This window comes from Pagrus pagrus, assembly GCF_965226575.1.
Source record: "Pagrus pagrus genome assembly, chromosome: 15".
Lineage (NCBI taxonomy): Eukaryota > Metazoa > Chordata > Actinopteri > Spariformes > Sparidae > Pagrus > Pagrus pagrus.
The window spans coordinates 7677824-7692539 of NC_140199.1; the positions used below are offsets into that span (position 1 = coordinate 7677824).

The following is a 14716-nucleotide window of genomic DNA, read 5'->3' on the forward strand; positions in this document are numbered from 1 at the left end:
ACACCGACACACGCGTTCACATATGAAGACAATTCTATTATTGGCACTGAAGGAGGCAAAAACCGAGGCGAAGAGAGAGCGAGGCTATTCTGTGTCCTGTGCGCTCTGGACAGAATATTTATTAGGGAATACCATCTGACACAAATAAGGATATAGGATTTAAGAGTGCCATCAATTGTGTTCCTGACAGCTTTCTGAGCCCCGGCGCAGAGGGGAGGACGATCCAACCACATGTAACAACAGTGTTAACTCAGGATCTGTCTGGCAGCGGAAACGCATACCTTCTTATACACACATATGCGCAAGCACGCACACACGCGGACACACACGCAAATGGATGCATGCCCTAGGAGTGTATATATTTGCTTTCTCTACATCCCTCTCTCATTCTTACCCACATATGCATGCACTTAAAGTCACGCATATGCAGCTCTCTGTTTAGCCATCTGAAAACCATCATCATCGCGAGCTGACAAAATGCTGCGATTTACACTAAAAGGACATGACTGTCGAGCGCTTTTACTGCGTCTTTTAACCCTCTCACGTCTAATGTGTCAGGTAGTTGAGCCTTGAAATTATTGACCCCCCCCCCCCCCCCGCCTTCGCTGATCCATTTATCCAACCATCCATCCATCCTACCCAGACATTTTCACCACAGAGCAGCCCACTAGGTCAAGGTGAGAGAGCGAGAGTTTAGTGTGATTTGTCCTATCAGGATAGCGACAAACTACAGGAGGGCGTCCGTCTCTGACAGCACTGTTGTGTGATAGACACACAAGCCAGCCTCCTCCAGGTGGAAGCCCAGACATGAAACAGACAAGACAGGGTGTCCCCTCCTGATGTCACCACCATCAGACCTCCCCTGCCTCCTCAAATCTTCCCTCAGGGTGAATGTGGGCTGATGCATGACAGCCACCAAGGGCTTTCACCTCTCACTCCTGTGTGTCAAAAGAATTGCAGGAAAGAAGAAAGTTGTAGCGTCACTCTAAAGCATGCATAATAAGTCAAAAACAACATAATTTTGGATTTTTTTTTCCTCCCTGGTGATCATCCCTTGTCTTCAGTCCATCAGTTAGTATGCCATTTTTCCCTAAATAGATTTCCCAGATGCTCCGCCATAGGTGTTTCTCTGGCCAAAGTTGTGTATTCTGCATGCCTTCCACTCCACTTATTACCCCCAAAAACCAGCTGGAGGCCAGAGAGGGCCCAATCCATCATCCTCAGCTTGGCCCAGCTCTGAACCTGCTCACAAGAATGGAGCTCTTTCACTTCCCCTTCTCTCCCCTTACACCCCCACCCTTTCCAAACCAACCAAAAAAAAAAAAAAAAGGAGGAAAAAAAAGCGCCCCCCTAAATTCCACCGCTACACCGAGGTCACTCACCGGCGAAGCAAACCTGAGAGGGGCTCTCTGTTTCCGGCTCAGAAACACTTTGGCCATTCACATGCGGCTCACTGTTTGGAGATGTGGTAGCCAAAAAAACAACAACAAAAATAAGCATTATGAAATATGGAGTGTGGCCGGGAATCCGATCCTAGTAAAATGTTTGTTGAGTGATGGGATGGGGCACGGTTCAGTTGCTAATGACTCCAGTAATATTTTAAAAGGGAGGCCTTCCATCCTCAAATAGATGGACAAGCTGATCAATAATTCTGAGCTTCGGCTATGATGACAGTTGGTAGAGTGGGTAAACGGAAATGGTATTTTAGTGATTGAAAAGTCAATTAGCCGTACACAAATGCAAGACACTAAAAAGCAAAAAGCAAAATGGCTGAGAAGTAACCGTAACGTGATATGTCCGAAGAGAACAACCACTTCAAGAGGTTTGACACTGCTCGTCAATTGTGCCTGAACGCAGCGTTTATGTTTCCCCCTTTCTCCCCAGAATGTTTGTAAAAATCTGCCTGTGTCAAATTGTTATTAAATCACACGTTTCAACTTCACTCCTGTTGCAGGTTGTCGTATCGACGACCGTCAATGTGGACGGCCACGTGTTGGCTGTTTCCGACAACATGTTCGTACACAACAACTCCAAGCATGGGCGAAGGGCTCGCAGACTCGACCCTTCAGAAGGTACGCCTCCTTATCTGGAGAATGGTAGGCACATTTTTACATCTTATGATTTGCTACGCTCCTTTTTCGCCTCATAGTTTCTTTCAGACATCCTCCCATTTTTTTTATTTTTTTTTACAAATCACACACCTAGTTGCTTCTAGTTCCTTCGAGCCTTTTGCACCTCCATCACTTTAATTTTTTTACTCTTTAAGTTGCTTTTTTGCCTCCCTCATGCCTGTCGCTGTGCCTCGACTGGAAGTAGTATGCACCGCTTAAGGTGCGTTCACACCGGACCTTTTATTTTTGTCGCTGTCGCTCATGTCGCTCCAAAAAAATCGCTCGGTTGCTCAGCTGCAGTCGCTCGTCGGCACAATTCAACAGATCGCTCTGATAACGTCATTCAAGCGATTCCAGTGAATTTCACGTCGCTCGGAGGCGCTCATTTCTTCCCGTTTTCAACGGTATACGCGGCTGACAACGGCCCAGTTTGACGAGCTGTTGGCGAGAATCGGAGGCAGGAATTGCCCGGTTGGACACCAACTACAGGCGCTCCATCCCAGCTGAGGAGCACCTGGCCATTTGTCTCCGGTGTGTGTGTGGGTGTGTTTGTGTGTGTCAACGTAAAGCCGGCTTTGCTCTTCCGGACCGGTGGAGTTGTATTACGTTTACATGGTTTCAGTAGTTGTCATAATTAGGCCTACATATAGATTACGGCAGCCAGTCAGCGCTGAGCGACAAGCGACTGACGGCCAGAGAGTTGGGGTTTCTCAACTCGAGCGACAGAGCGTTTTTTCGCTCCGTCGCTCGGACGCTGTCGCTCAGAGCCCCAGCGACATTTCGCCTGAGCGATTAATCGCTCAGTCGCTCGTTTGCATTAACTTAATATGTAAACTTGTCGCCAGCGACAAAAATAAAAGGTCCGGTGTGAACGCACCTTTAGCGTGTTTATCATTTTGATATCATTTAATGACAGCAATAATTCTCAGGCCAAGTCATGATTTTCAAAACGTTATACTACTTCCAGTCTCCTAATGCACCTACATTTGTCCTAAAAGCCACTGTGAAACATGATCAAATTGCTTAAGAATTTGGCTGTGAGGTCAATTTCCTGTCATTGGGTTCTGCAGATTTAGCTGTGAGAGAGCTGAAACAGGGGGAGAAAGGAGAACGAGAGAAAGGAGGGGGGTGGAGAAGGGTGGGTTGATGGTGTGTGTGTGTGTGTGTGCGTGGAGGTGGAGGGGGGGCGGCCTATGAGAAAAACAGAACTTACTGTTTTTCTTCCAACTGATTCCATATGATAGACTGATTGCCTGCTCAGCCAAAAGAGAGAGAAAAGAAGGACCACCAAACCATGGGAAATCCAAAAAGTAAAATGCACTAAACATAACCTTATGACCCGCGTGGCCTCCGCTCGCAGATGGGAGCACACACAGCTGAAAGATTGTAAGAAAAAAAAAAAAAAAAAAAGAAGGAGAGAACCGACTTGGGCCAATTGTGCAAATTGCTTATCTTCAGATTTCAAGAGCCAATTACGGCCGGGCAAACAGTTTATATACACCACTGACTAAAACAAGCTTCTCTACACATTAATGGGCATTAATGGTTCTATCACCAAAAGCAAATGTAATGTTTAATACAACAACGACTAATAAAAAAAAAAAAAAAAAGACTAGACAATTAATATATCTCGGTGCTCTCTAGTCCTAGTGGGGGAAAAAGCTAATCTATTTGTTTTTGTCTTTATTAATGACTCCTCTACTGGAGAACAAAATCAAATAATTAAAGTCCTGCCCGGAGCACCAAAGTCATTATGTTCGCTGACGTTCTGTTTGTGTGTTTCACGTTTATGACACGATAGGTGTGGATCGCCTAGCAACCAGTTTCTTAATGAGGGGAGCAATTAAAGAGGTTGAGCCCTCGCCTCCATGTTCCCCCGCTCCCGTGGGACTCCCATGTGTTGTGTGTCTGTGTGTGTGTGTGTATGTGTGTGCTTGTGTTCTTTACAGGTTACCCCAACCCATCCTTTTTCTTCCTCTCTTCACCACACTCTTCAAAGCAGCAGAGTGACGCCCCGTAAAGCAAGAAAAGAAGCTATTGTCAACCGCCCCGTTGAACATGTCTTTGTCTAATAACTTTAATACACCTTCCCTCTGCTTAACCGCGTGTGCTCTTACAAGTTTTTTTCTTCAACTCCCCCTCCCAGGCTCCATAACAAACTAATTTAACATGCATCAACAGCGATCACTCGCTTTGTTTGAGTCACCTTTAACAAACAGAGACGTGACATGTGAGAAAAAGGAGACCCCGGCCATAAAATGTAATTCCAGCCATGTCCCCCCATACTGCTCTGACAACTAGCAGGCAGACAGGCAGCGTGCTTTAAATTAGCAACACATTCTTCGCTGGGAGTTCACTGGGCGAGAAGCCTCAGATATGTGGCTGAAACGGAGAGAGGCATCCTTCCTCTGAAGCCCACACTGCTGCACTTGTGCCGCTCACCTCGCATTGATCAAGAGGTGCTGCCCCCTATTGGCGCAGGGACGGGATAGCTCGCAGATGACAGACTGAATCTCACCATGTGACATTTTTGTTCACTTGTGTGTACTGTCACACAACAAGCATATTATGCATTCAGACACGAATGTGCTTTGTGGCTGCCTGTCACTCAAACATGTATAGATTCAGGCTCAAAGGTGCATAAACACGCTCACAAATAGCCGAGTCTTTCACACACACACACCGTCACCCCCCCCCGCCACACGCACACACGAACAGCGCAGCACCGACACACACAGACTCGCTTTCTCTCTCACACACACACGTTCCTTAGCTCAGTTCCACCATTATAGAGCCCCAGACAATATAGGAGACTCAGCATAGAGCCTGCAGCGCCTGCCTCATTTGCATGCCAAGTGGCTGTAATGCTGTTAGGGTTTATGCAATAAAGACAAGTGAATCCAGACTGCTGGGCCTAAGAGGAAGAAAGAGAGGGAGAAAAGGGAGGAAGGGGGGAAAAAGCAGAGGAGGAAAGGAGAAAGAGGAGGAGAGAGTGCGAGGGAGAGAGAGGTTGAGAGTGAGAGGGAGGCAGAGGGAGAGAGAGAGAAAGAGAGGGAGAGAGAGTCAAAGGGAACAGATGGCCCAGGGAGAGGTAAAAGGTATAATCCCATCAGCTGCACTATCAACCGACCATCTGGACATCCCACAGCACAATTACAACACATTTCAGCAGGCAGAACAAAGGACGGCTTCGCGGGGCCACATCAGACCTGTTTGAGTGTCACAATACTAGAGCTGGGACCTCCTCTGCTCAGATCTCGGATCAGTTTTGACGTCCTCTACGGCTAACCCTCACTAGAGAGTGAAAAGATTAGGACGGATCACAGATCGGCTGCCTGGGGTCATCTCGCAGCAGAGTGGATCTTGAAATACATTTAAGCGGACAAACAAAATGGCCAGGGTAACAAGTCAGCGTACGAAAAATAAAACAAGCCGCGACATATGAAATTCAAATCGAGAGATTTTCCTCTACTGTAACCCAAAGTTTGCAAAGACTTAGTGATGCAACACTCAGACCGTCGGGTCGGCTCTTTGCATCCTCATCCGTCCACTCCTCATGATGCCTATCATCTGCTGAGGGGGCATTGTGCGTGTCTGTCATCAGATCGCCTGCGCTGACTGTGTAATCCACTTCGCCACGGTCCCCATTCAGCACATGCTCCCCTCTCTGTCTGTGCATTGAGACATATGCAAATTTTTAGGCAGAAGGGTGGACGGCTTAGGGCCTCAGTCGCTGCCTCTCCATGGGTCCTTCTGTGTGTGGGAGGGGGCACTGGGATTTCCGACGTGGTGCGTCTGTGTTTGTGTGTGCGTTTGTGCGTGATTGTGTGCGCCTGTCGTAGGTTTCAGGCTGCAGCTGCCCCCCAACAGTCACCGTCACCATCAGGCCCTCTTTTTGCCTCCTCCTCCTCCTCCTCCTTCCTGCCCCCCCTCTCCTCTCTCATCCCCAAAGTCAATTTGTTTACAGTAATTTTGAAGGGTGAATTATTTGCTGTAATCGTCCGCACTGATGAAGGTCAGGCCCTTAGAGGGGGCCCAGCATGCCCATAGAGGGTTGGTCCTCTTTCAGACGCTCCGCTTCGCAATTAAGGAAAGCAAATGTCACTCCTCCAGGCCTCACAAATGAAAATCTGTACGAGGTGATTAGCATGAAGTCAACAGCGCCTGTTAAAGTCAGATTCCCTGTAGTACCACTGTGTGTGTGTGCACTTTATGGGCAGGGAGAGAGAGCAAACATGACCTGAACAGACCCAACAGCAAGGCAAACAAAGGGAGATGTCTTGTCTGAGGTGATCCATACAACAATGGCCGACTGTGATTTACTTACTGGATGGAAAGGATAATAGAGGTTTAGAAGTGAGCTTGTAAAGCAAAAAAAAAAAAAGAAAGAAAAAGGAACTTGCCGGAATAGTTGCTCACATTTTGAGGAGCAGGAAAAAACATGCACAATTCATAGTGTATTAAAAGATATTGATGGAAATACATTAAATTTGATATTGCTATTTTATGGCGAGCTGTCATGCTATTTCTGTTGTAAACACGGTGTTGTGCTGAACACCATATTAAGGTAATGCATCAAATGACAGTGGATGTGAGGCACCAGATCACTCAAATTAGATTATAATAACAACCCAGACTGTTGATGAATGGCAGAGCTACGTAGCAGAAGTCATGCCAGATGAAAAGCATTGTAATAAACAATATGAAATGGATTGAATCGATCACAAAAAGAAAGAAAAAAAAAAAAAAACTCAGTCTGAATAATTCATGAGTGCATTTCACGTTATGAAACCTGAAACTACACTCAGTGCGCCTGCACTGTACTACTACATATGCAGAACAAAGGTAATGAAATAACATGAACCAGCAAAGCTTTAGCTTGTCATTTCCACTTTAACAGCCTCTATTCTTGACTCATTTAAGATGTGTTCAACTCTGAAATTCTACTGTACATGCGGGCGCATGCTTAATCAATTCTGATAGCTACATTTGCCCTGACACATAATTTGCTCCATCAAATCATTTTCCTGGCGAGCCCGGCGTTTAGCCTTTGTGAAGTGGACCATTTGAAGGGTCTGCTTAACTACACCACTCCAGCGCGCTGATAAATGATTTTGATTCTCATGCCTTAAAGGACAAATCCATCATTTTTTTTTTTTTTCCAGGGGGGCAATTTCCATGATATGTCTTTGTGAGAGAGAGACATGGAGGGTTGAACGTGGAGGTGATGCAGTAATGTGTCTTTGTGGAAAGAGACATGGGCAGGAATGCTGAAGCTCGGGTGCTGAATTTGCTCTTCTCTCTTTGTCTTGGATAAGCAGCCACCCCATGCATCAAGGCTATCAGCCCCAGTGAGGGATGGACCACCGGAGGAGCCACTGTCATCATCATAGGAGACAACTTCTTCGATGGCCTACAAGTCGTGTTCGGCACCATGCTCGTATGGAGCGAGGTATAGAAATTCAGCTGGTTTTATATTGAAAAATCCACTCGAAGTAAACTTTGTGTTAACCGTACAGACTTTGCTATTTCAGAGGGCTCATTATCTCTGTTCTTTCCCTCTGTAATCAGCTGATAACTCCTCACGCCATCCGCGTCCAGACTCCACCTCGGCACATCCCCGGTGTTGTGGAAGTCACGCTGTCCTACAAGTCCAAGCAGTTCTGCAAAGGTGCCCCTGGGAGATTTGTCTATACTGGTAAGTCAAAACCTTCCTTTCCTCACTCCCTCTCTTTCTCCAGGCTTCTCCTGTGCCTGCCCCCCCCCTGCACCTCCCTCCCTCTCCTCCTCCATCCTCTGTCTGGATGGAGCCCTCAGCCCCAAGTCCAGGCGCTAATAATGAACTAACCAGGGCCCCGCTCGCTGAATGTTAAAATGTGTGAGATCTGCACTGCTAGCGAAAAGGTTTTTTCGTGGAGGGGGCACCTACGAGTGCAACTCGATCCCCCTCTGACCTGCCATCATACAAGGGCGCTGCCAAGCTCTGTTAAACTCAAGCTGTCAGGATAACTCATTCTGCCAATTCTCTTTATCTGCCCTGTTGTGAGACAGATAGTGCTTCCTGCTAATTTGCTGATTTTGTAAGGCAAAATGTGGTTTCATTTTTTTATGAGTCAGATTAGAAACGCAATATCCAGGTTAAGTGCATGAGTGGGTCTGAAGTTATTCTCATGTGTGTTCAATATGAATTCATTGGAGAGAAAGTGTGCAAAGAGACGAGAGCGAGAGAGCGAGAGAGAGAGAAAGGGTGTGTGTGTCACACTATAAGTAAGGGATCTGATTATCTTGGCTAACAGAAGGAAGTGGTGGTCTTATCTGTCATCATTGGTGAGGAGACAGAGGTTGTGGGGGTCAGAGCCTGTCTGACCTGGAAGCCTCTGTCTGTTCTAACTCTGATGGGCAGAATGAAACGGGGGCGCGTCAAAGCACTCTCACTTCCCCCAGGCCTCCAGCACAGCCCTGGCCTTGAGCACGGCAGAATTGCAAAGTGGGGGCCCGGACCCCCCCTCACTCACCTCCCCTCCTCTCTCCTAAACCCCCATCCAGACCCCTCCATCCTGGGGCAGCTGTTTCTCATCAAGTCCCCCCCCACCTCCTCCTTTCTCTCTCTCTTGCTCCCCAAACCACCACCACCACCACCACCCCTACCACCCCCAGCCATCCGTCCCCTTCTCCTCCAACCGTGCAGTCTGGCCCGGCTCTCCTGCATTTAACCTCCCTAGCAGGAGCGGAGCAGAGGCCAACAAGGCACCGGGATAATGAAACAGGAGTGTAGTGTGGCTGCGTAAGTGCATGTGTGTCTGTTTGTGCGAGGGGCGAGCGAGAAAATGTGTGTGCGCCAGTGTGTGTCTGTGTGTACATGTGTTACTGCACAGCCCTGAGAAGGTGTATAAGTTAAGACATTAATGGCTTCTATAGCACCCTGGTGAAAGTGCCAGGTCCCTTAAGAACAGACCCCATTAGTCACAGAGGCTAAGCGGATTGGGATGATTACCATCAGGTTTTACTGGGGAAACGTGTCCCCTACTCTCTATCTTTGTTGATCCGCCCCCCCCCCCCACCCCCTACCCCATTCTTCCTCTCTGTCTTCCCTGGGTTCCTACTCACTTCCAGTTAGTATAAAGATACAATTACCCCTGGAGGCAACGGTGGTACAATTGATTAGTGCGCTGAATTAAAAGAGAAAGTCACCAATAGACAGGTCCGGCTCCTCCGCTGTGCTATTCCCTGTGTGGCTCACCCTGATTGTACGAGGGTTGACGCTTGAGAGAATGAACCCGTTAAAGAGAGCAGAATGCATAACGCCAGAACGAGGTATCATTGACTCCATATGTACAGTAATTGCCAGGTGAAAGGATGTTAGCTACTCCTCTCAGACATTAAAAAGTGAATGGGCGGACGCGTCGAGTGCAAGAGAGTGGATCATGTATTTAAGAGCGAAACAGCTCATTTCAAACCACAGCTTTTCTCTCCGTGTTACAGCACTTGAAAATAAATGTCACTACACGAGCAAATGGGTTCGGAATGACCTCGAGTTACAATAGCAAATTACATGGGCTGAAAAGGGCACGTAGTGACACAGCGCTGTCTAAAAGGCACAAAATGTTCCGGTGTCATATTGGAGAGCAACATGTGCATATCAAAGGTCTGGTTATCAAAGCATGTGGCTTCAAGCGTGACTCGAGTGCGCGGTTTTTAGAGGACTGCCTTTTTAGACTTTTTTTTTTTTTCCTTCTTCTTCTTCTTCTTCATGTTGACTCTTCTTGCACCACCACCCTAATTGTGGAGATTTAACTCGCTCAATTTAAGAAATTATCACAAATTACCAAGAGTCAACACAGAGGAGACTGCAGCCAATTCGAACAGCGGAGGGACACGTCCTCACTCGGGTTAGTACCCTGGAACGGCTCCAAAACTCACAATCCATTCTCAGAAAGAGAGCACCCTGTAGTGTATGTCAAATAATCCTGTTGGCATTGACTATTGGATGTTTAAAACACTAATGAGACAAACAGACATACTATATAAAACTTTAGTAGGCCGTAGTTTACAGACTGCTTCAACGAGCTTATATCTGTGTTTTAATTGGCACATTTTTAAAGGAATGACATGTTGGCTATATTAGCTATTATACAGTCTATACTTTTTTCCTTCCAACAAAACGTTGTCCCTTAGAGCTCGCTGGCTTGTCCTCTGTCTAATCCATGTATTGGTTATCCATTGGTCCAACTGTCAGCAAGGTTGTAGAAAATCAAAAGGAGAAAGTCCTGGCTGTACCCGAGGTCAATACTTTATTATACTCTCCAGTTTATTAAGCAGTGCAAATATGCTCATTTGATCAGATATTTTCTCGAACAAAAACTCTCAATTTTCAGCCCCATTTGCAGCATCTTAACCTTTTTACCGCGTAGTTACGGCACTGTATGAAAGAGTAAATCATAAATAAAAACTTTGAGCGTACAATTTATCCAATTTAAGCTCCTAATTGCATCAGAGCTTTTGGTTTTCTATCTTGGCCAAGTTTCCACGAGAGCTCCCCTCCAGGGGCAGCGATGCGGGCCCTTGGTAATATGGTTCTGCAAGCAGTCCTAACACACTCAGCCACTATTTATCCTAATCAGTGACATCCACATAACCAGGATTGCTTAAAATGAACCCCTTCCGCGCCCCAGAAAACGCACATTTACCGGGACCCCATTTGTCATGGGTAAATTGAGGGTCAGTAAACTTCGCCTGTATCCTCCAGTGGGGATCCAGGACATGCATCATAACGTTAGGCGAGAATGATTGGCGAAGGCGAGCTGTCACACATTTGTCAGGGGGAAGGGAACATTATTTGCTAATTTCCCAAGCTGGGCACTGACAGGGTGCTTCGTCTTCAGACCTTTGGTGACCAGCATGGCTTCTCAGCTATTAGTACAAGTCAAGTGTTTTTTCTTTTTTTTTTTTTTCTTCCTCCCCTCACTGTAAAGCGGCAGTAATAAGAGCCGCTCGTTCGACCTCACAAGATCGCAGCACACTGGGTGAAGGATTTTGGATGGAGCAGATGCCCCCATACAGTGAGCTGCTCTTGCCAGGCCTTAGTTGAGGCCAGACAGCCTTGAGGGCTGATGGATCACAAACTTCCCTCGTCAAGGTGACGCTATCGACTCCACTGCACCAAAATCTGACAAAATGGGTATGAGGCAGTCATTCATCAACATAAGGACAAAAGGGTCATGTGTGCTTCACTCAATACTGGTCGAGATCAAGAAATGTCAGCCTGGTAAGGGATGGAAAAGGTGTACAAGTAAAGTCTCCCTAATTAAGCTTCAGCTAGAATGTCCTACTTCATGAACGTTGCAAAAACTATCTTGATTTCTTTTTAGTTACATGCATTTAAACCGGCGACCTCTTAGTGCAGCAAAACAGAGATATAAATAGTGATATCCAGCTCTCGAGTCCCAAATTAAACTCACTTCCTGTGCCACTCTTCGAAAGAGGCACAAAATGTTTTGTAGTCTCGGACCCTCCTTTCAAGAAAGAAAAAATTAAATAAACAAACTCAGACGTCTTTATCGGACCACATCAGATAGGGCCCTGTTGCCGTTCAAGCTGGTGACTCGGGCCTATCCTTACACTCCTCTCCGCCCTGCCGTCGCTTTGAAGTCCCAGTCTCAGAAGCTGATCAGATGGAGAGCTTCCTTTTCATTTCCTGTCCTGCAGGGTTGGGTTTGGCGTGCCGATGGTTCCTGGTCAGTGACGGGGTGTGGCCTACAGCAAAGATATGCTATAATCAAAGGCACTCCAGGCGGTATGTAAACAGATCGGCTTTAGAGACGGACACACCAAGTACTCCGTATAAGTGTTGTATATTTAAAGGTCCAGTGTGCAGGATTAAGAGGGGATTTAGGGACGGCAATATAATATTCATAATTGTGTTTTCATGAGTGTGTAATCACCTGAAATTAAAAATCGTTGTGTGCTCTTTACCTTAGAACGAGCCTTTCATTTCTACAGAGTCTGCATTGTTGCACCACCGTGTTTCTACAGTAGCCCAGAGCTGACAAACCAAACCAAGGCTCTAGAGAGGGTCCTATGAGCTATTTAAGATATATTTTCCTAAAGATATGAAACATTTCGGCATTAAAATATCTAGATCTTTGTTATATATGTCGTTGAGCTGTGTACTCACTCTATCCTAAACGTTTCCAACAATGTTCAAACACAGAGAAATCCGTAATTTTGCTCAAGTCGCGGTGCGTTTCATGTGGTCGCCTGTCGCCGTGACTTCCGGGAGAGTCAGCGCGAGGAAGGAAGTCAACAAACAAGACTAAACATAACATGAATAAAACATTATCTCGCTCGTAAACATTTCTACCGCAGTCACGCCAGAGAGATTTTCATCAGCAATAGTGGCTGTTTAACAATGAAGACAACGACTTCTTACGTCTTTTGTTTTGTTTTGATTGAGAGACCCCTAGTGGCAGAAATAAAACACTGTGCCTTAAAAAGTCCCTAAATCTTCTTCACACATCATTTCAGATTTGGGACGATTTTCAATTTATCTGTTGATTTTTCTTTTTTAAATCACCCCGCAGTATGAACTGCAAGCACGTAAGGATGAAACAGGGATTTATAAATGTCATCGCCACAGTCAAGTGGGTTGTAACCAGTTGGCACAACAGTTTTAGCATGTGTCAAAGCATGTTATCCACTAGCCATGTCCCCATACCTGCCTGTCTCATTACAACTCTGGTATTTAGCACCAGCTCCACAGGAGTGGAGCAGACACTCGTTGCCAAGCTAGATGGGCCTGGTTTGAAGGCCTTGTGAGCTTGTGTGGAGCGCGACAAGGTTCCACGGAGGAAGGTCCTTGTGTCCAATTAGAGGGCTGACGTGACACGTGCTCGCACTCCCCCACTGTCAGGCAGCTTGTCAGGTAGGCTTTGAGAAGCACACTGTGGCATTATTCCGCAGCGTGTTATCAGCAAGTGACCTGTGAAATCCAGCTCCGGGAAATTGATTGAAATAAGTACTTGCAGTTGAGCATGTATTTTCCCCCCATTACATCGCTCTGTGAAATGTATTGTGCGTATCTTTCAAGAGAAAAATGAAAGTATGGGTGTGTGTTTCTTTTTTTTTTTTTCTCGCAGTAAGGATGGTATTCATTGATTTAATTTTAATTGGACCCACTTTTTGTCCCATAGTATCGTTAGAGGTCTGTTTTGTAATGGCTCTTAAAATGGATTGTCCTCACTAAGTCACAGCATCAGTCCTCTGCCACAGGAAAGATAGACGGAGGAGGCAGGGAGGGGGGCTCTTGATAGACGAGGATCTTTCCCCTCCTCCTCCTCCTCCTCCTTTCTCTACCTCCTCTTCTTGCCCCATTTTCAGTATGATCCACACCCAACGGGCTTTAAAAGAACTCCCCCCCTCCTCCTCCCACTGCCGCATTTTGATTGAAATTCATCGGCAAGTTTATTGAGAAATGAATGAGGGAGGCAGCGCGGTATTGACTTTGAGAGGAAAACACAACTCATCTTGAATGAGGGGGAAAACGCGGCCGTAATTTAGCCGTCATCGATCTGTGCCCCGTCCATGTATTGATCTTCATTTTACAATATTAATTTGCGCTTGCAATCAGCTGTGAAGGGAACCCATTTGATTTCTGTTGGCCGGTAATGTGTGAAAGTCCGCCGTCGTCCTTAGAGAAGTGGCACACATACTTTAGATGTCATCTAAGAGGATTGAACAGGTGTCTTTGGCCCTTTCTAATAATACGACCGATATGAAGGGAGTCTGAAATTATGGATGTGCAATCTGTAACATTGCTCCCTTTTAACCGTGTTAATTACATTTTATCTGTTGCAGGAGCAATATCTGCTGGAGACTGTAACTGTCTAGGTTTTTTTCATCTGTATTGGCTCAAAGTTCATGAAATTTCAATGAACATTGATCTGTCTCCATTGATTTATCCTAACTGCAGATCTTTGAAATTTTAATTTCCTGTTCATCTTGAGACTGCTGGAGATGGAATCACTCAGTGATAACTGGCTGCAGTGGATGGAGATGATATGGTCAGTGTTAAAACAGATGAGGTTTGCTTTGCGTGGGTTTGCTGTGAAAAATTCCAATTTGGCTTGGTTTGGTTTTTTTGAGGATGGTCTCTACATGTGCATGCGTGTTTTCTCCTCTCTCAACACTGGAAACATATGTACACTGTGGAGGAGCAGCATGACCTCTGAATATCTTACCTCCTTTGTATGCACAGCATTCAACTTTAACTCCTCACAGTAACACCGAGAAGATATTCACTCTCTCTGCGAGCGAGACGAGGTCATTATGTGTGTTGATGCCGTTCCTGAACTGCATCCATCTAACAGACTGCAGGTGCCTAGAAGGCTTCAGTTAGACTGTTTGACAAGTCACAAATGCAATAACACTTGAATGAACTTCTGCCTCTGCTGTTTATCTGTCTCCCCCTTTCCAACTCCCACTCCACCTCTAATTTGTGTTAAGGGGAAAGAAAAAAATAACTGCTCAATGGTGTAGGAGGAGTGGAGATAAGCTCGAAGCAGTTAAGTATAATTAGCGAAAGTAATAGCTGGCAAATGGCAACAAGG

General features: G+C 46.0%; 1 protein-coding gene across 9 annotated transcripts in view; it reads left to right on the forward strand.

Moving 5' to 3' along the window:
* LOC311270590 (transcription factor COE3) overlaps positions 1-14716 on the forward strand; it is a 94804-nt gene that overhangs the window by 65570 nt on the left and 14518 nt on the right. For 7 of the 9 annotated variants that reach the window (XM_084375557.1, XM_084375555.1, XM_084375556.1 and 4 more), the window contains 3 exons: positions 1955-2072; positions 7430-7563; positions 7683-7809. In XM_084375557.1, the coding sequence (XP_084231683.1) occupies positions 1955-2072; positions 7430-7563; positions 7683-7809 (379 nt within the window). The remainder of the gene's footprint in view (positions 1-1954; positions 2073-7429; positions 7564-7682; positions 7810-14716) is intronic. The other 2 variants (XM_084375552.1, XM_084375554.1) reach the window with 1 other exon arrangement.